The 21,094-nt window shown below is 47.7% G+C and overlaps 2 protein-coding genes across 2 annotated transcripts in view; one reads left to right on the top strand and one right to left on the bottom strand.

Moving 5' to 3' along the window:
* The window catches only part of PSMG2 (proteasome assembly chaperone 2), a 47,869-nt gene extending 45,964 nt beyond the window's left edge, over positions 1-1,905 (bottom strand). The window contains exon 1 of the mRNA XM_085605854.1: positions 1,476-1,905. Coding sequence (XP_085461980.1) covers positions 1,476-1,535 — 60 coding nt within the window. The 5' untranslated portion in view covers positions 1,536-1,905. The remainder of the gene's footprint in view (positions 1-1,475) is intronic.
* A 166-nt stretch (positions 1,906-2,071) lies between these two features.
* The window catches only part of CEP76 (centrosomal protein 76), a 275,662-nt gene continuing 256,639 nt past the window's right edge, over positions 2,072-21,094 (top strand). Inside the window, exon 1 of the mRNA XM_085605853.1 lies at positions 2,072-2,271. Within this exon, the coding sequence (XP_085461979.1) occupies positions 2,209-2,271 (63 nt within the window). The 5' untranslated portion in view covers positions 2,072-2,208. The remainder of the gene's footprint in view (positions 2,272-21,094) is intronic.

Below are 21,094 nucleotides of genomic sequence, written 5' to 3'. Positions count from 1 at the left end.
AATTTGCATTTGGCTGGGTCCAAACTGGGGTGGCGTGCTGAGCAAAAACATGATGGATTTAACCCAGCTCTGTGATTGGAGGTAAATGTTTGATTTGTACTGCATTCTATCAGTTGTGTGTTTTTGCCACTTTGTTACCCTAATTGGAAAGGGTATGCCCAGACTTGGGTCCGGTACTCACTATACCACTGGATTCAAGCCAGCCTGGCTGATGAGGTGCAACACCCCAAATCCGGTCCCAGGATACCTGTTTTCCGATCCAGGGAGGACCAGGCCTGGCAGTTCGGGCTGGGCTGGACTGGTCCTATGGGGAGCAAGGTCAAGACTGATTTGCATATGGCTGGGTCCAAACTGGGGTGGTGTGGTGAGCAAAAACATGATGGATTTAACTCAGATCCCTGACTAGGGGCAAATGTTTGATTCTTTCTGTATTCTGTCAATCATTAGTGTGTATTTTTGTTTTGTCGCCTTAAGTGGGAAAGGTATGCCTGGACGTGGGTCACGTGCTCACTATACTACTGAATTCATTCTAGCCTGGCTGATGAGGAGTGATACCCCGAAACAGGCCACAGGATGCTTGTTTTCAGGTTCAGGGAGGACCTGACCTGGAAGCTCAGGCTGGAATGATCTCATATCTCATGAGGAGCAGGTTCAAGACTAATTTGCATAAACAGAGGTGGTGTGGTGAGCAAAACTATGACGAATTTAATCCAGATCTCTGAGGGGGTAGGGGGAGAATGTATGACTGGTTCTGTGCTCCATTCATCATTTGAGTGTTTTTTGCTTCTTTATTCTACAGCCATTCTACTGGAACTAATTTCCAAAAGTTGATTCAAGCAAGCTCTTCATTCAATAACTCTAAACCTTCCTTAATGTTAAGGTCTAGCAAATATTAGACCTTTACCTTGCAAATATATATATCGCTCAAACTGATCTGTTGTTAATCTCACCTGCTGCTACTGTTCTATTAACCACTGTTGTGTTACTTTACATTTGTTGTGGTTTGAGTTTGTTTTGCACGCGGCTTCACGTGCCTTTCTAATATCTGTAACCTTCATATCATTCCATTTCTTCATCTGCATGTTCTGGAGTTTTACGACAGTGCAGCTGGAGCGGTTGAAGTGGGAGGAAGGATTATACTTTTGTAAAGCTGTGTTGCTCCTTTTCCTTCAATAAAGGACTTTACTTTTAACTACTTGGATGATTCCTCGTTACAAGCACTTGTTTTTTAAGCACGTCTGATCACGTTGAGGCTGTCAGTATAAATAGATAACTACATTCGCGAAGCTGAAGAATAAACGTAAAATGTTAATCTTCTTCTGAGAAGAAATAAGCACCGTAATACCTACTGGCATGCGACACCATCAAATATGCAAAAACGTATACATGAAATCATACCTTAATTATCAATCTATATTACTTTGGCAATTCCTAAAACCAACATCATAACATAAAGAATAATTTACTTCAATTACCAGTATTAAAGTGCAATCACGAAAATGCGGTGGAGATAGACCAGCACAAGGAACAAACATCGTGTTGACTATAGCGAAGTTCAAGTCCAGTGAAGCGACAGCACAAGCACAGCAAAAGACTTCGAGTTTATCCGACTACTGGCAATCTGTAGAGTAGACATAGAAAGGGTGCTACAAGTACACTCTGGCGGCCATGTTGGTATAGTCCATTACTTCACGTTTGCGTTCGTTTGCTCTTCACCTTAGTCACGGCCGCACACGTGGTTTAACGACAAAAAAGCAGAATAGCAAAAGCAGCTGGCCCTGTCTGTTCTCATTGCAGCTGCCTCTATTTAAGTTGTAAGAACTCCCTTACTTCTATTAGTCCACGGTTTATTGTTCTCGGACTCACCAGCAAAATAAAACAAAAATGGGTCCTTCCTTCTACTGCGACGCACGCTGACGTCATATATGCGCTGGACTACTGTTTTGATGCCCTGGTCTGTTGGCATAAGACTGACCATTTGATAACTGATTATGAGGATGCCCGACTTTGGCCGGTGCCAGTTTGGAAGGGTGGGAATGCCTTGCTTGCTGCGCGAAACGTGACTCCGCAATTTCCCTGTATGTGTTGGACTCAGGCGGTCCAGTGGGCAGCCTCGCGCCGCTCTTTCCGCCAGTGTTTGAAAGCAGTTACTGACACTCCATCCCGTATGCTGCAAAGTTTTCGCAGCCGCGGAATAACTCAGGGAGGATGGCGCTGCACCCGGAGAAAGCATCGGAACTGCGGCAGATCATCCACAGCCAGCTGCACAAGGCCAGTGGTCCCTTAGGGTTAGGGGTGGGAGATTGTTGTCAATCTCAGTTCGTCTGTCTTACGTTTTACGAAAAAGAAATGCTTCATAAGCTGACACCTGGACCATCTATGCAAATTTTTTTGCATGCCTAGCTGGGACATTTTTGTATAGTGTGCATATGCTTGACGTTAAGATTTCTCATGGGTGACAAGCAGTTAAACTGTGTTTTTTAGTTAATAATGCAGATTTTCCATAGTTTTAATGGGTAGAAAATCATGGTTTTATTTAAGGCACGGAGGCTAATATTATGCACAACACCTTTATTGCTCCTCAAAGCACAGAAGCAACAAACTCTAGAATTTGAATACACATAAGCTCTAGAACGTAGAACATGCAGCCATCTTCCTCTTTTAGCTGCTGCGACATAAAGTCCCAAAAACACAAATCCTTCTGCTGGTTCTGAATTCCAATCTTTCAGACCTCTCCCGAACTTGATCCTGAAGTCCAACTCTTCTTCATTAACCTACATAAACAAAATAAATAATTAATAAAATAGGGCGGGAACAGCAGAGGGATAATATTAGCCTCCGTGCCTTTAATAAAATCATGATTTTCTACCCATTAAAACTGTGGAAAATCTGCATTTTATGGCAAGGCCCGGAGGCCACTATTATGCATGTTCAAAGTTCATCTAAACTCTTTCCAACACATTTTCCACAGGTTTAAAATAAAATCTTTTAAACGTTGAATCATTCGACCAATCGGCAGCCTTCAGAATTCCACTCAAACTTAAACCTCTCATAAAAGCTTTACTAGCCATGGCTCCTCTGACAGAATGTGCTCCAAAGACACTCACATCCAGCCTTACACATTACTCCTTTAACCCACCTACCCAAAGTAGGTGAAGAAACTCCTTTAAAAGGCTTCTTATAAGAAATTAACAACTGTGAGCAAGCACTGTGTCTCAACCCTAAAGTCTTCTTCTCATATTCTCTAAGACAGCTAACCACACACAAATTATCATTCCCCTCTAACAGAGGATAAAAAATCGTCCTAGACATAGTCTTTGTTCTTTTCCTTACTTCAAAACATACACCCTCTGGTGGATAACATCTAGAATTCACATCTAAAGCTCTAATATCAGAGACCCTCCTAAAGGAAACCAAACACAAAAGCATAGCCAGCTTCCAAGTCAAAAACTTCAAATCCAAACTCGAATTCGCACCCCATCCATCTAACTCCTTCAGAACCACTGAAACATCCCAAAGAGCACTATACTTCGCTTTTGGAGGTAGACCTACTCGAACGCTCTTAACCAATCTTTTAACCAAAGTGTGCTGTCCAACAGGTATACCGTCAACCAAATCATGCCCTGCTGAAATCGCAGATCTACTTAAATTAACAGTATTGTACGCCAAACCGCTTCTATATTGAGCTGATAAAAAATTAACCACCTCAGCTACAGGTGCTGATACGGGATCCAAACCCCTTTCAACCCACCAATCACACCCTCTTCTCCACGCTGACCTATAGACCTTTGTTGTCCATGTAGACCAAGACTGTGCGATGAGATCCTCAGCCTCCTTTGATAGTCCATGCACTTGCCAAACTCTCCTGAAATCAACCAAGCTACAAGCCTCAACTGACCCAACACCACCAATTCGTGGGCATTCCCTTGCACATCCAACAATATCTCCCTGAAGTTTGGAAATATGATTGGGTCCTCCGTCAACATACTCATCAGATCTGGGAACCACACCTGAGCTCTCCAAAAAGGCGTTACCAGGACTAACTCTGCCTTTTCCCTTCTGACTTTCGTCAACACCCTATGAATCATTGAAAATGGAGGGAATGCATAATTCCTCCCTTCCTTCCACACCTAAAGAAAAGCATCTATCCCCATTGCTTCCGGATCCGGCCTCCAGCTGTAAAAATCCTTCAACTGTGAATTCAGTCTGTCCGCAAACAGATCCACCTGCAGAGGACCCCACCTCTGCTGTAACCTCTCGAATATTCCTCTGTTCAATCTCCAATTGCTCACATCCCTGAGGTATCTTGAATACCAATCCGCTTCTACGTTGCTCAACCTAACCCTGGAATATACTGAGCCTGAACCATCATCTCCTTCTCTAAACTAAATTAGCAAAATTCCTTTGCTAACTCCGCTAGGCCCCTCGACTGAGGGCCCCTCAACTTGTTCACATACCGTACCGCTGACAAATTGTTCATTTTCAACAGAACACAACATTTTACTTGATCCTTCAGAAAACTCTTCATCGCAAATGACCCTGCCAGAAGTTCCAAACAATCTATGTGCATCTCTCTCTCCTTTTTTGACCACTGTCCCCCTGTTGACACTATGCCACACCTTGCCCCCAATCCGTGCAAACTCGCATCCAACTCTTTCTCTATCTCTGGTACCTCTCCAAATATAGCTCTTCCATTCCATGCTTCCAGACTCATTAACCACCAATCCAGTTACTCTTGATTCATTCTCACCTTTTGTGAGTACTTCGCACCCTGTCTCAAATGAAAAGCTTTCAACCTCTGCAGGGCTCGACAAATCCACTCGACCGCTCGCATTTGCGAGGTAAATTTTATGAGGTCGAGCTATTTTTAGGTCCTACTCGCCCTTTCTGGCGAGTAGGAAAACATACTAACTTTTGTCCTCTGTCTTTGAAAACGGAGCAAATGTGACAAGATAACAAGATTTAAAGGCCTTTTTATTGCTCACAAAGCAAATGAGCAATAAAAATGCCTTTAAATCTTGTTATCTTGTCACTTTTGCTCCGCTTTCAGGGACGGAGGTCAAGTAGGTCACTGTTAGGGCGAGGAGATTTTTCAAGGTACTAGTCCTGCAGGACTAGTACCATTTTTCAGATTTTTCGAGCCCTGCTCTGCAACACTGTAATGAAGGGGAGCGGGAAATATCGCTCGAATCGATGCAAATAACAGAGCCAACAACTGAGCCAACTGCCTCAACGTAATCCACTCTGCATTCTTCACTCTCTTCACTTCCTCCCTGATTTTCTTCACCTTCTCCATAGGCAACTTCAATGCACATTCCAATGTCTGAATCTGAAATCCTAAAAACTGCATCACTTGTTCTGGTTCCACACAAGACTTCTCCTTGTTCACCACAAATCCCAGATCCTCCAGAACTTTTACAGCAAACTCTGTCTGCTCCCTCGCTAAACTCCTCTCTTCCGCCATTATCAATATATCGTCTAGATAAACACTCAAACAAATCCCTCTGGATCTCAACCATGCTGCCACTTGCCTCATTACCATGGTAAAACACCCCGGGGCTGAAGTCAACCCGAATGGAAGACACTTGAACCTCCAACGCTTTACCTTCCACCTGAACTGAAGGTAATCCCTTTGCTCCTCGCACATCGGAATGGTCAGATATGCATCCTTCAAATCTAAACGGGTCAACCAATCCCCTTTCCTCAGCAAATCCCGCAACATATGAATTCCTTCCATCTTGAAGTGATTGTAACAAACCCAATTGTTCAACTCTCCTAGATTTATAAATGGCCTCATTCCTTTTTCTTTCTTTTCCACTAAAAACAAATTGCTTATGAAACAACCTCACACCTTTTTTGCAGGTTCTATCGCCACTTTCGCCTCCAAGGCCTCCACTTCCTTCGTTACCAGATCCTCCATTTCTTTTGAAAACCGTTAAACATTGGTAATTCTGTCTTGTACCGGCGTCTGAATAAAATCTATTCAGTAACCTACTACTGTCTTCAAATCCCAACGATCCTGAGTTATCTCTCTCCATCTGTCGGGATTGCCGGTTCCAATCCCGGTGAACTACAAATATGGCCGCCGCTCACCCAGACGCATGCGCGGAGGGAGGTCAGGTGTGTTAAAGCCTAGCCTCCCTCGATTGATGACGCTTCGCGCTCTTGATTTGACATCCCGTGAGACTCCAAACCAACTTACCTGAGTACCCTGGACACGGCTCCTCTTTGGTGGTTTCGGCGCTCGGGGCGGCGTTTTCTCACAGGTCTTCCTTCACGGTGACGTCGCTCCTGCAGCTCTTCCTCAGTAGTACATAAGTACAAAGCAATCCTCCTCTCGCGCTCCTCAAAACCAGAGCCGCGAGCGATGAAAGGAGGGGTGAATGGAGCGCTCGAGCGCTCCACCCCACGCCATATATGCCTCACGCTTCCTGTGTCCACACATGGACGAAGCCTCTCATCATAAAAGCCTTGCACCTTCGTTTTCCACACGCGCACGAAGCGCGCACCGAATTTTTCGAAAACCTACTACAACGGTAACTTAAATTTAAACCTCTTTCGTCTAAAAACTGAAACACGCCAGCAAGCTTTAAAATTACACACGCTACGCTAACAAGCAATCAAAGTGATAGTAAGACTTCTTGTTTAATTCTAAACATCGCATCTTTTAACTCGCTCCGTGCTCATGATGGAACCACGCCGTCATGAGCCACGGTTGCCGTGTGCTCATGACGGAGTGGTTCTGTCATGCTGCGGCCGCGCCGCCCACGCGGCGCTAATTCCCCGCCTGTGCGGGCGATTAGCGCTGTGGGCGGAGTCATGACGGAACCACTCCGTCATGAGCACAGCCCAACCGTGGCTCATGACGGAGTGGCTCCGTCATGAGCACTGCGCCACCGCGCTGCCCCCCCCGCACCCCCAGCGCTGCGGCGGAATTTCCGCCGCAGCGAAGGGGTTAAATTAAAACAACATTTACTCAAAAACAAATTACCAGTCCACATACTCCTCATACATCCATCATACAAGATGTCAGATTTTTTAAAATATTAATATTGTAATAATCTATCCAAACGTACCGTATTTATAAGAAATTAGATATGAATAGACTTATCTGTGCTTTGAGCAGCAACAAAAGAGGAAGATGGCTGCCTGTTCTATGGTTATATGCATGTTCTACGTTCCAGAGCTTATGTGTATTCTAATTCCAGAGTTTGTTGCTGCTGTGTTTTGAGGAGCAATAAAAGGTGTCATGCATAATATTGGCCTCTGGGCCTTGCCATAAAAATAAAGCATTAGAGCAACAAGTACTAAAATGCCATGGATAAAGAAATGACTGACTCAAGTACTCCAACCTGTCGTGGATAACTGGTCAAGTCTGGAGCTCTCAATCAATCAATCAGGTCGTATTTGTAAAGCGCTGCTTGTCACCCCGGAGGTTCTCCAGGGGCTTGCTGCTGGTCTCAGTCGAACAGCCAGGTCTTGAGTCCCTTCCTGAACTCAGTCAGCGATGGTTCAGAGTGGAGGTGGAGGGGCAAGGTGTGCCATGTTTTGGCAGTGAGGTGGGAGAAGGAGCATCCTCCAGTGTGGCTGAGACGAATGCGCGTAATCCTTGCGAGGGCGAGATGTACTGACCGTAGGTTCCTGTGTGGCTGTTTAGACGGTGGTTCAAATAGGCAGGTCTTTGGTTATGAAGGGCTTTGTAGGCGTGGGGCAGGAACTTGTACTGGCATCTCTTGTGAACAGGGAGCCAGTGGAGGTCCTTCAGGTGTTTTTTAATGTGGGTTCTTTTGGGCAGGTTGAGGATAAGTCTGGCCGCTGCGTTCTGGATCAACTGTAGTATGCATGAGTTCAGTGGGGGTGCCGGCATAGAGTGTGTTGCCGTAGTCCAGGCGGCTGGTGATGAGGGCCTGGGATACCGTTTTTCTGGTATTGATGGGAAGCCACTTAAAGATCTTGCTAAACATTGCACTCTTTGAAACAAACATTTATTCCATAGGAGCCGCTTTGGTAAGTTGCCCAACATACAGTCGCCTGACGCATTTCGGAAAAACTTCCTTCTTCAAAGGCTGGATGCTACAAATATGTGCAATTAGCCACCAATAAATACCCTTGTAAAACATCATAGTACTAACAAGCATTGGCATAGCCAATAGGTCTCGCCTTCGGGACCTTATAAGTGTTTAGCCATGCAGCACATTATCCTGTTAATAATCCGGCCACACAATTTTATGCCCTATGATGTTTAAGGACGCGATCCCTGTGTGTCATGGACAGAAACATGCTTTGTAATGTACCGTGGTAACACTGGGTTGCAGAAGTCAGTGCAGACTATCAGTCTATGCAGTTCGACCAGTGGAGATGTCTGTTAAAAAAACATATCTTCCACTCATGTGGTAAAGTGCAGGCGTGTGCAAATGGTGGCAACACATCATGTAAGTACACCAGCCGGAACATGTGAAGTATTCTAGAAGAATCCCCCACCAGGGACCTGTGAAGAGCTTCCCCCATTGCTTAATGAGCTGACAAGTCACTAGTGGAACACACTCGGCTCAGCTCCATTTAGGTGTGTGCCAAACCATCATATTCAGGGCCCCTGGAACCGTGCGGCAGGGTACAACCAAAATATGCGGCAGGGTTGACTAAATTAAGTGGCAAGAAATGGCAAATTATGTGGCACCATCTGGCACATTTTCTGATAGGATTTTTCTGTCTTTTTGTTTTACACTTGTTAACGCTGTCTGGCCATGGGTTGCACCTACGTAGTATCAGTTTAACACCCAGACCCTGATCATACCTTTAACAAAACCAATACACATTGTGTTGGGAGTAAAAGGCCGCAGTTTAATAAACAATTCATTTCTCATGGCCCCCTCGCAGGCGGCATGACCCCACATTCATGTTGGCACCCATCCCCTGAGAATAAGAATGATAGCAGTTTGCTGTACAAATGCTGGGAACAAGACATGACACCCAGTAACTTAGGATATAATGTTTTGGGCTGAAATTTGTGTTTACTGTTGCCCAGGATGAATACAACAGTCTGTAACAATAACATCAAATTGCAAGCAGTAAGAGGGTTCCAATTTGAGGGCACTCCAGACGTACCACGTGGTGTAACGGTGCTAGGCTACTGTCAGCAGTGCAGCTGCTGTTTGCAGTGGCGCTGTGCCCCCAGAGCGTGAGGTGGCAGTGCACCCTGATTCTTTCTCTCCTTTACTATCCAACTGGCGGGAGAGCAGCCTTTTCCTTGCGTACGGGCTATTGGTGTCCTTGCTACCCGCTGTCTGGGTTAAAGGTCACAGGGTCCTTGGAATCGGACTAGGAGACCATGCCCTCTCATAAGCAGACATAGATATGACATGCTTCTTGATTTTGCTTTTAAAATCAACTAAAACAAATTCTAACTCCACAGAAAGGAAGGAGAAGGAATGTCTGGAGCCAAGGAGGCCTGGCATAAGTGGCAATGCAGCGATAAACCCATGGCAGCAGGCAGCACAGACTATCAGTGTCACATATACAAGCCACGCACTTTGAAACCATTATGCTGGTCTGCCGTTAGTTAAATAAACGGAGGAAAGAGCAAGACGCAGCTAAGAGAACGCATAATGTCTGCTGAGCTGAAACAAAGCACACGTTTTTAGCAAAATCACGTACACAGTTTTAAGACCAAAGAGAGAAGATGTGAGCAGATATAAACAAACATACCACAGCCCACGCCAGGAGAAAAACAAACCAGCATGGCCGCATGGCGACCGCGACCGCTCTAATTAGAAACTTGATCCTGAACAGATGCGCCCCTGCTCGTAACCACAAACCGTAGGCCGTGGGCGAATACATTAACTGGGAAAGGTGGGACATGCACCCGCCTTTGCCCAATTGCGTGCTGTCTTTTCCTGTCTTTTTGGAAAGACGCACGCAAAGCCCAATAGAAATAATGCCTGAAAAAAAACCACATGCAGGAGCGTGTGAAAAGTCCAGAGTGATTCCAAGAGGTCGTATTCCTGGACCTATAAACTACCAATCCCATAAAACATTGCACTGAATTGATACTCACTGGAGGTCTATGATGTTTTAAAAGGGTATTTATTGGTGGTTAATTGTGCACATTTTCTTGCGTGCAGCCTTTGATGGAGGAAGTTATTCCGGAATGCGTCAGGCGATGTCATATTGTGCAACTTTCCTGAAGCAGCTCCTATGGAAGAAATGTTTATTTCAAACAGTGCACTTCATCTGGGGGAAACTCCTTGGTGTTTAATTAATACAGCAGGCCCGGCCGTGGAGTGGACCACGGCAGGATCTCAGCAGGCCGCAGTTGGCTTATTGGGGCTGCATTTTGTGGGTTGAAAGACTAAGTGAAGGAGTTTGCTTTTGGGTGAGATTTGCATAACAATAAAGAAGCATTGTTGGACACGTAATGGAATGGCAGCCCACATGGGAAGTGCTAAAAACGACCAATCCCGGTTGGCGTGGTTTAGAGAGCCATCATGGCGGTCGCTCTTTAGCAGAGCTCCACAACGATCCTCTTCCTTCCGTCAGCCATCTGCATCTAAGTTAGCCATCAAGGCTGCCCTTGAGGCACTGTCAGCCTCTGAGGTGGTGCGTGGCAGCCGCGGAGTCCCGGGCGTTAAGCCCGTTATGGACCCACTGCACTGAAGGTGACACCGCCGGCCTGCAAAGGCCGCAGTGGCGAGAATACAAGCAAGTGAAGCCCGCGGCGGTGAGAAGGCATGCCCGGGCTCCGATGTAGGACTGCAGCGGTGGCCTACTGGAAGCCTGGAAGCCTCTTGAGAGCAGTAGCGTGCAGAAGTGAGGTGCAGGGAGGGGCCTAACTGCTGGGCCAGCTGTGAGTCCATGGTAGTGAGCGGCGAATTTTTGAGGTCTAATTGCCCCCCCCCCCCCCCCCCCCCACCACCAAGAGAACTGTGAGGCAAATGGAAGTGGGGCCCCCTGATCCCTGGATGGATGGGTCATGGGGTCCCCACATGCTCTTATAACCTGTGGAGCTGCAGAGTCTGTGCTGTTCTGGATTACGGTGACTGTGCACACTCTATTTGAGGAGTGGGCCCGGTGCTTCAACTCGGAACCGACTGTGCTGCATCCTTGGCCCGGGTCTTCCCCCCGCTTCTCCCCCGTGGGGTCGGAAGGGTGGAGGACGTCGCCTACTGCCCTTGGGACACACCCCAGGTCTTTAATCTAGATGAGATTGCAGAGCCGGCTGGTGAATACAGGGTCCTTTTTTTTTTTTGACAACAAACTTTATTGGCATTTTTAAGGACACCGGGGAATTTGTCCCCATACATGGTACCAAGATGAAGAAAAGAACAGTAAGAGGTGGCATCCTTGTTTAGCCCCCCCCCCCCCGGTCTGCAGAACATCAGACCCCCGAAAACAGGGTCCTTTTGAGGCGCAGAGAGACCTGCGGTCTCATTCCTGCTTTTAGGTGAGAGGCGGTGGTGGGAAGCAGCGGATCTGTTTTCCTGGGCCTGCAGTGGTTTCTCCCTCAACACCTTTATCTTTCCGGGGGCCTGGGGACACCTCCTCCCCCCAGGGCAGAAAACCCTGCTACATTGGTGCCTCTGCCTACCTGACTTGCATTCGCCCTGCATGGGGAGGGGCCCTGCGGATGGACCTGTGCTGCTTCTGACTGCCTGCGGGAGACATTGAGTTGGCCAGTCCAGTCGCAGTGAAGCTCTATGCCCAACGTGCTGACGGCTGCTTGGGCTGAAGCGTGGCTGGAGCAGGAGGTTCGTCTCTTCCACACACAGAGAATCTGACCAGACTGCAGCCTTATCATCGTCATGGGCAAGGACAGATCGGTGAGACCAGCTGCCTCACAGACCCGCATAGAACAGTTCACTACAGAGTCGGCGAACAGTAAACAAGGAAACTCCGGGTTGGGGGCGGGCGGTAGGTAGCTCCCTTACCACGATCTAGCCACAATTCTGAAATTTATTTAAACATCCCAAGCAGCTGTGAAAGACAAAATTGGTGAAGTGCTCATGGACGTGGCATTACTCCGCCAGGACCTCAGAAATGCTACTGTGCAAATCACTGAGGCAGAAACAAGAATCTCTGGTGTGGAAGATGAGATCACATCCCTTAAAGCCCAGGTCCACAGTCTTCTCTCACACACATCAGAACTGCACATGCATGCAGAAGACTCAGAAAACCGCTCTCAATGCAATAATGTGTGGGTGATTGGAATCTCGAGGGGACCGAACCCCAGCAGATTTTCTGGAAGCGTGGATTAAATCCTGGATGCCAGCTGACCGTCTCTTCCCCTGGTTTGCGATAGAGAGGGCACACGCGCTTTGACACCAAAACCTCCCCCAGGGGCATCTCCATGGCCGTTGATAGCCCAGATTCTGAATTTCAGGGATAGAGATGCGGTTCTGCGAGAGGCATGTGCCAGGCCAGAACTTCATTGTGGAGATGCTAAGGTTCTAATTTTTCCCGATTTGCACACGGGAGGTGCAGCAGAGGCACCGTTCCTATATGGAGGTCAAACAAAAGCTCAGGGCGTTGGTCCTCCAATTTAGTCTTCTGTTTCCAGCCAAGCTCAGAGTGATCCATGCCAACAAATCCTATTTCTTCGACACTCCAGAGTCAGCATGGGCGTGAATCAGAGAGGACTGACCCCTTCAAAATACAGTGGAGACCTCATCTTGTGGAGCGGGAGCTGGGGGACCACCTGGACACATGTTAGCGCAGAAACCAAACCCACTCCGCAAAAGAAACCACCTCGCACGGTCGATCCGGGTCACCCTCTTGTTCACGTGTGGCGCAGGAGGTGTCCACCGTGCCGTTTAGCTGCAGCCTGGTTTCTGGAGATGGAGTGCACAAAGCAGTTAGAGGCACTCTTGGTTACAGGCTCTCAACTGCTGGATGCGACACCACAAGATCTTGACCTTTCGTTGACTCCTGCACTGCGATATTAATGTAATGGGGTCTGATGTGCTCCGCCATGTTCCTTTTGTATGCAACCTTACTGTTTGATTGCAAGTCGATATCGGTTCTTGAAGAAGGGATCTAGATGAATACAATCCCCCCTTTTGAATGTCATTCATTCCATTATCTAGTTTCCTCGTTAGGGCGACAGATGCTTCTGGGGTTGAAGTGTGGGGTGGGAGTTGGGGGAGATGTCGTTCTTTACTTGTGCTACAGCTTTTCTTAACCTGCCATATGGTTGCCTTTTCTGTTGTGTTGGTTTTTTTTCCTGGACACCGACACACGCACCTCTTGTATAGCATTATACACTCGGATCAGTGAGACTTCCTCATAGATGGTTTAGTGGCCCCTCCCTGCTCCAATGGCTACAGGCCTACCATGCCTAGTAACACTTGCATCTTCCCTTCCCCAAGATGACGTCCTTCCACTTAATATCTTGGAATGTTGATGGCCTCATAGATCGGGTGAAGCTTACTGTGGTCTTGGCCTATGCTCATCGCTTTCACCCGGCGGTCCTTTTGCTCCAGGAGACTCATCTCATTGGGAATCACTGTCCCTTCCTGGTGCGTAGAGGTTACGACGGGGTCTTCCATGCGGGCTACTCTCGGGACTCTAGGGGGCGTGGCAGTTGTTTTGTGGCATTTCTTTCCCCTGGTGGTCATCCGGGTAACACGTGACCCACAGGGCCGCTTCCTCGCTATCACGGGAACACTCGAGGGCCGCACAGTTAATATAGTGAGTGTTTATGCCCCACCTGCAGCTCACGCTGTGTTCCTTCATGACCTAACTAAGGCTATCTGAGACCTACTGCAGGGATGGACCATCCGAGGGGGTGACTTTAATGTGGTCCCGGTCCCTGCGTATGATGCAACTGGACCCCCTTCTGGATCGTGGCGCACTTGTGCCCATAGACGCTTACTGGGCTTTGGACCCGGGGTCTCTGCGATGCGTGGAGGACATGGCACCCTCGTGTCTGACAATGCATACACACCTCTGCCGCACACCACACTCACTCATGCATAGACCTCATTTTCCTACCAGCACCTGACTGTCGTAATATTAGCCATGTTCAGGTACTGGCCCTTGGTATTTCCTCCCACGCCCCGGTTCTTCTTCGTCTGGGCTCCCCCGGAGAGGGAGTGCGGCCTCTGTGGCATCTAAATGCCTGGTATGTGCAGGATAAAGGGTTTGTACGGGCCCTTAGAGAACAAATACAAGCTTACTTCTGAAAGAATGAGGGGTCAATTGCCACATTAGGGATTCTCTGGCCAGCTAGCAAAGCTACGTTGCGCGGCTTTGCGAAAAGACGAATTCATGTGCAGGACTGGGCACGTTCCCTGTGCATCACCCAATTAGGAGGCACGTACCCTCTGCCTGGAGCCCCAGAGGGAGTTAGAGCCTAGTGATGGTTCCTCCCGACATTTGGCCCTGATCTGCGAAGACATTCGCCTTCTCTCCCTGGAAGCGGCAAGCATCTGCGGCGGGCCACATTGGTTAGGATTTATGGGTGGGAGGACAAAAATGGGAAATTACTTTATTGGTTGGCATCCCACCAACACGTAAACAGCGGCCTTTCTGTGGCACGGTTCGAGGGCACGCTTAGCATTCGTTCACTACCAACGGGGACCCTATGACGGTGGACCCTGTATGTCGAATTTTTACCTATATTACTTAGCAACACACCTGTTGGTCATCCATGACTGGTTCAATGGTGGATGGTTGGACCTGGTCTATCGCTTAGAACTTGCCCTTCTGGGGTTCCCTCGCATCCTATCTATGTTGTACGGTTCTCCCGTTCCTAACTACATGCCCTTAGTGACCAAGCTGGTCATACAGGTGTGGAGGGTTGCCTGCGAGAGATCAGATCTCTCGCAGGGATCGCATGCAGGGAAAGGGAGGAGGTCTTGCAATTATCCATAAATCCTTATACCAGTGCCACTGCACCTAGGACCCAATCCCAGATTGCGAAAGCATGTCTTTCTGCCTCAAACTCACCCCCAACGGCAGTCTAACAGGGGCACTTGTGTATCGCCCCCCAGGCCCAATGAACCACTTCCACTCTTCACTACCCTCGCTAATGGCTGAGTCTGCCATGTCTTCTTCCAACTTCACGGTTCTGGGCGACTTCAATATTCACTTCGACAACAGCACCGATAGCATCGCTAATGAGCTAGTCTCTAGCTTGGCCGCTATCCAACTGGAGCAACTAATCCGGTCCCCCACTCATATCAACGCTCACTTGCTTGACCCTGTCTTTAGCAATTGTCCCAACCTTTCGGTTGGTCCTATCACACACCTCCCCTGGACTGATCACTTTCTTATCCCCCTCAATTGGTCCACCCACAAATTCACTTCCCCCTACCCCTACACCACGAAAAATGAGAAACTGGTCTAGGCTCCCTCCGGAGCAGTGGTCGAGCCTACTGTCTGTCTCAAAGCCCCCTCTCTCCCATAACCCCATACCTGACAGCGGGAAATTCAATAAATGGATCGAGGATTCCATCGACTCTATTCTCCCCACCAGGAAAACCGTGCTATAAAGAGCACGAGAAACTGCCCCCTGGTACTCGGAGGAACTCGGGAAGAAAAAACGCCAGTGCAGAAAGCTTGAAAGGAAATGGCGCCTGGGATACGCCACCATTGACAAAAACAGGTATAGGGAAGCCATTAGGGAATACAAACTCGAAATAGATACAGCCCAGGCCTCCTACTACAAAGAGAAAATTATGGCAGCTAGATCCAAGTCAAGAGAAATTTACCAAGTAGTTAAAAGCCTCTCTAAGATCTCTCACCCTGTAGTCCCAGCCGATAATCCCATAGCTCGATGCAACGATCTAGCCGAATTTTTCTACCAAAAAATTAACAAGATATATTTATCCTTCCCAGCCCCTGATTGAGAGCTTAGCTCCTCTGAATCCCAACCTCTGATTACAACAGAACACCCCCTGCGAGTAACTCTGAACAATTTCCCACTATTGGACTTAGAATCACTCAAATCCCTAGCACAACAGACAAAATCAGGCTCCCCCCGCGACCCAGCTCCCCCTCGCACGATGATCTTGGCCAGCCAAGTCATTTTCCCTACCCTCATGGAGATACTTAACAGCTCCATGCAAAAGGGAGTTGTTCCCCTCTCCTGGAAACAGGCGATGGTGAAAGCACTACTTAAGAAGCCCAATCTCAATCCCAGCGACCCTAATAACTACCGCCCCGTCTCCCTGTTACCTTGGGCAAGCAAGATTCTGGAGAAACACATCAATCTCCACCTCACTAAATTCCTCGAAGAAAACCGGCTACTGGACTCCACCCAAACAGGATTCCGCCCCAAACATGGCACGGAAACGGCTCTCCTAGCCGTGACGGAGGAATCTAGGAGGATCTTGGACCGAGGGGGATCAGTGGCAGTGGTCCTCCTCGATCTGAGCGCCGTGTTTGACACGGTGTGCCACAATACTCTGCTGTGTCGACTATCCGATCTGGGAGTCTCCGGAGACGCCCTTGACTGGTTAGGATCCTTTTTGAGCGGAAGGACCTTCCAGGTCTTCGATGGCGACTCCTGCTCCACCAGCAGACCTCTGAACTGCGGGGTACCCCAGGGCTCCTCCCTAAGCCCCACGCTGTTCAATGTGTACATGAGACCGCTGGCTGAGGTCGTCCGCCAATACGGTATCAAGATCATCTCGTATGCGGACGACACTCAGCTTGTGGTCTCCCTGGCACAGAAGAGCAGTGGGTACCCGCAAGCTAACTTGGCAGCCTGCATGGAGGATGTTAGGAGATGGATGACAGCATCCTCATTAAAACTTAACGGTGACAAAACCGAGATCATGTTTCTCGGCCCCCCCACTCCCACCACCATCGACCAGCTATGGCCCTCCAGCTTAGGCCCACCACCAACCCCGAAGGAGGACATCATAAGTCTAGGAGTCTGGCTTGACAAAGCACTCACCCTCAACACTCAGGCAACTAAAACCTCTGCAACCTGCTTCGGGATCATGCGGATGCTGAGAAAAATCCTTCCAATCCTGCCCTTTGAAGCTAAGCAAGTTGTCCTTCGGGGCCTTATCCAGTCCCGGCTTGACTTCAACAACGCCCTCTACCTGGGAGCCCCTGAATACCTGCTGCAAAAACTCCAGCGGATCCAGAATTGCGCAGCTCGCATGCTACTCCAGATTCCTCGCAGAGAATCGGCTAAAACTGGGATCTGGTCACTCCACTGGCTACCTGTCAGGGAAAGAATAAAATTCAAAACCCTGTGCATATCCCATCAAGCCTTCCATAGAGCTAGCCCTGAGATCAATCACTCACTTCTCACCCCCTACTGTCCCGGCAAACTACTTCGATCAACAAACGCATTTCTTGCTGCAGTCCCTAGAATCAAAAGGTCCAGAGCAGGAGGCGGGTCCTTCACACTCAATGCCGCTAAATTATGGAACTCCCTTCCCCTCCCTCTAAGATCCAACCCCACCCTCTTGTTCTTTAGTAAAGAGCTAAAAACATTCCTCTTCAGAAACTGATTCCTCCCCTTGCTCCCTCCCCCCGCCCCTCAGAGTACTACTTCCTCTATTTAGCGCTTGGACGCCCTCGGGCAGCAGTCGTGCTTTACAAAACCCCTTTTCATTTCACCCTGCATCACATCACTCCACTCCACACCACTCTAATCTATGCCACTGCACTCTTCACCACTCCACTCTGCACCACTCTACTCAATGCCACTTCACTCTACTCTGAAATAATCTACTCTATGCCCCTGCACTCTACTCCACTCCTCTCTGCACCACTACACTCTATGCCACTTCACTCTACTCTGAAATAATCTACTCTACGCCACTGCACTCTACGCTACTGCAATCTACTCTGCATTACTCTACGTCACTGCACTCCATGCCAATGCAAACTACTCTTCATTACTCTATTCTAGGCCACTGCACTCCATGCCAGTGCACCAATTTACTCAAAACCAATGCACTCTACCCCACTGCACTCTACATCAATCTACTCTGCAGCACTGTACTTTTCGCCCCTTCACTCTATGCCACTCTGACACTACACTCTACAATATTCCACTCTGACGCTCTACTCCATTAAACTCTACTCCACTCTACAACACTCTAGTCGAGTCTATGCCACTCTACAACATTACTCCACTCTACGATGCTCTACGCAACACCTCTGTCACTCCATGACACTTTACACCACTGTATTCTACAACACAATACCCCACTTTACTCCACTCTGACACTCAACTCTACAACACTCGACTCCACTCTGCCATTCCACTCTCCTACACTACTCAACCCTATGCCGCTCCACGACAACCTCCTCCACTCTATGCCATTCTACACTACAACACTCTACTCTATGCAACACTCTCTACGTCACTCCACTCTGCTCTGCACCACTCTGTGCCACTCCACTCTGTGCCACTCTACTCCACTCTGACACTCTACACCACTAAACTCTACTACACTCCTTTCCACTCTACGACACCCCCTCCATGACACTCCACAACACTCCACGCCACTCAATGACAACTACACTTAACTCCGTGCCACTCATCTCTACTCTTTACCACTCTGTGCCTCTCCATAACACTCCACTCTAGCCACTCCACGCCACTCTTCCTTTATCCCACTAACATTTAGCCATGCTGAACAGCAGCCATGCTGGTGTACAATATGGCTAAAACGTTTTGGCAAAGCCAGTAGCTCTTGCATAGGCAAGACCTATTAGCTTTGCCGATGCTTGTTAAAATATGCAAGAGGTTGCTGTTGGATGTTATGGAAAGGTATGACTTGTTGTGCCATAGATATACGTATGACCAACATTGTCTGATTTCAAGCAGTTCTGAAACATCACTCGATACCCTGCCTGGTTGCCTGAGCTTGGGGTCAGGGATGGACAGGCTGATGATGAAGGCTTTTGAGTCCTCACTTGGAGTGGCACAAAGTAACTATGTTTTCCCATTAGACAGTGAAGACTGCCAATGTTGTGTCACTAACGTCTTGAATGTGGGATTATTCTTCAGCCATAGTTTTTTAATACACGATCCCAGTTATGAAAAATTGTCAAAATAAAGTTTAACCTATAAGGATGCTCTGTGATATGGTGAGGGTTGTAGTTTAGAATCTCTTTTCTCAGCACAAGGGCTAGATTCACTGACACCACCACATACTGATGTGCATAAACCATGGCAAGGTTCGCTCAATAAGCTTGTCTTTAGTTTGGCTTTGAGAGTTCAGTTTACGCAGAACAGAGCTATTGAAATGGTGATCGGAGTGCCTGACTTTTATCATATCTCATCTGTATGCAGTCTATCCTCACTTTATTCCCCTTGGTTCGGCCCCCACTCCCCAAGGGGAGGGGAACAGTGGCTGGACCGGGGGCATTAGTGGAAACCCCCCTCAAGGAACAGAACCCGAACACGACTGGGTGGAAACAAGAGAATGGAGGCAGGGAAGGAGCTGGACCAGCAGATAACAGCACTGGTTCAGCTCAGTCATAAATTTAATCTCAGGAATTCGGCAGGGAGGTAGGGGGTATTTAATCATAGGCGCCTGGCATAGGGCCCTCTTTCTCCTGGGAATTTCTACGAGAGAAGAGCTTAGGAACAGGAAGTAGAAGGGGGTGGGGACAATGGGGAACATTTGTCGTGGAGGCATAGCTGACTTGCAGGAGGTCCTTTGGTATCAGAGGTTGGGGACAGGTTGCGAAACTGGAGCAGACAACAAACGGAAGTGAAAGGTCACCCGGCCGGGTCGGAAGCAGATGCTTACCCGGGGAGTGTGTGGACACCGGAAGTGAAAAAGTAATCCGGTTGGGTTGGAAGCAGACGCTTACCCAAAGGGAGTGTGTGGCAACCGGAAGTAAAAAGGTTACCCGGTCGGGCCGGAAGCAGAAGCTTGGCTGGAGAGAAAGTGAAGGGAGTGAAAGTGAAGGGTTGCGTCCCAAGGTGATAAGTCTCCCGGCAAATGGACCGGCACTGAATGTAAGGCACAGTACCGAGCTTATGGGTCAGGACACAGGATCGCCTAATAAGTTAAATGGTGTTTAAAGGATCGCTTGTAAGTTGAAAAATGCCTAATAAACTGGGGCCTCAATTCTTCCATAAAAACGTGAATTTGGTATGGTCTGAATTTATTGGGATCCGGGTGGGGCGACTAGGTGGGGGGTGCCTCTGCTATGTAACCTTCGGAGTCAGAGTGAAGCTAGCCTTTGTGGTCAAAATGGCTATGCAGGGCTTTTGGTTTAATATTGGCAAACTGTTAATTTCCAAAAATTTATAAAGGTGAATACCGACTTTCATATTTTTTCCTTGAAATATTTTTATAGGTATGCCATATCACTGAGTTACCCTAAATTGGTTGAGGCATGAATGCTATATAGATATGATTATGAAGCAGTGACAACTTTACCGCTGTAGAGCATCATTTAGGAAAACTGATGTGGTAAGAATGCACCTAGAATTAGTAATACCGTGGACTGTAGTGCAATTTGTCACTATGGAATGTGAAATAGTCACTAGGGATTTGTGTGTTTGCCACAATTTATTCTGAATTCCGTGCACACATCTGCAGATGTATTATGGTAGATTTTCACTCACAAAAGGTGTTTGGAAAACCTCAAGTTGCATCTTTTAGCTAGTTTACATCAGGATTTCCTGTATTCGTGTGATAAGGGCCTTTGCCATTTCCGATAGGTTATCATTTGCCTTAATATAAATTATGGTCTTTGTAATCTCAGGTTCAACGAACAGGCACCTGTAAATCATGTTGTTTGATGTAATAGGATTCCCATCACTTGTATCCGTTCTCTTATGGAGGTCATGGGGTGTTTCAGAAGTAGAAAAATAAGAGGCCACTCTAAAATATTAATTGTTAGCAAACCATAGCATGTCTTACTGGCACATCTGTTATTGTACTTTTCTTTCCTTACATTGCAATGTGAGGCAATTACATATTAAAGTCAATCTAAAGTGATCTTTTACAACAATTTTTTTAAAGTCTTTGGCAGTCTAGAACGCACCTGCAAAGCAAAACCTGTTTCTGTACATAGATTTCATACCTGCTTGCCAGATTGTCACAGGTTTCTTGGAATAAGCAAAGATTTTTCATATCTCCAATGAGTATAGTAGTCTACTCTGCTT

The sequence above is a fragment of the Triturus cristatus genome, chromosome 5_1, assembly GCF_964204655.1.
Source record: "Triturus cristatus chromosome 5_1, aTriCri1.1, whole genome shotgun sequence".
NCBI classification, from domain to species: Eukaryota; Metazoa; Chordata; class Amphibia; order Caudata; family Salamandridae; genus Triturus; species Triturus cristatus.
Note: the sequence above shows the minus strand (reverse complement) of the source record. Positions and strands in the feature narration are given on the sequence as shown.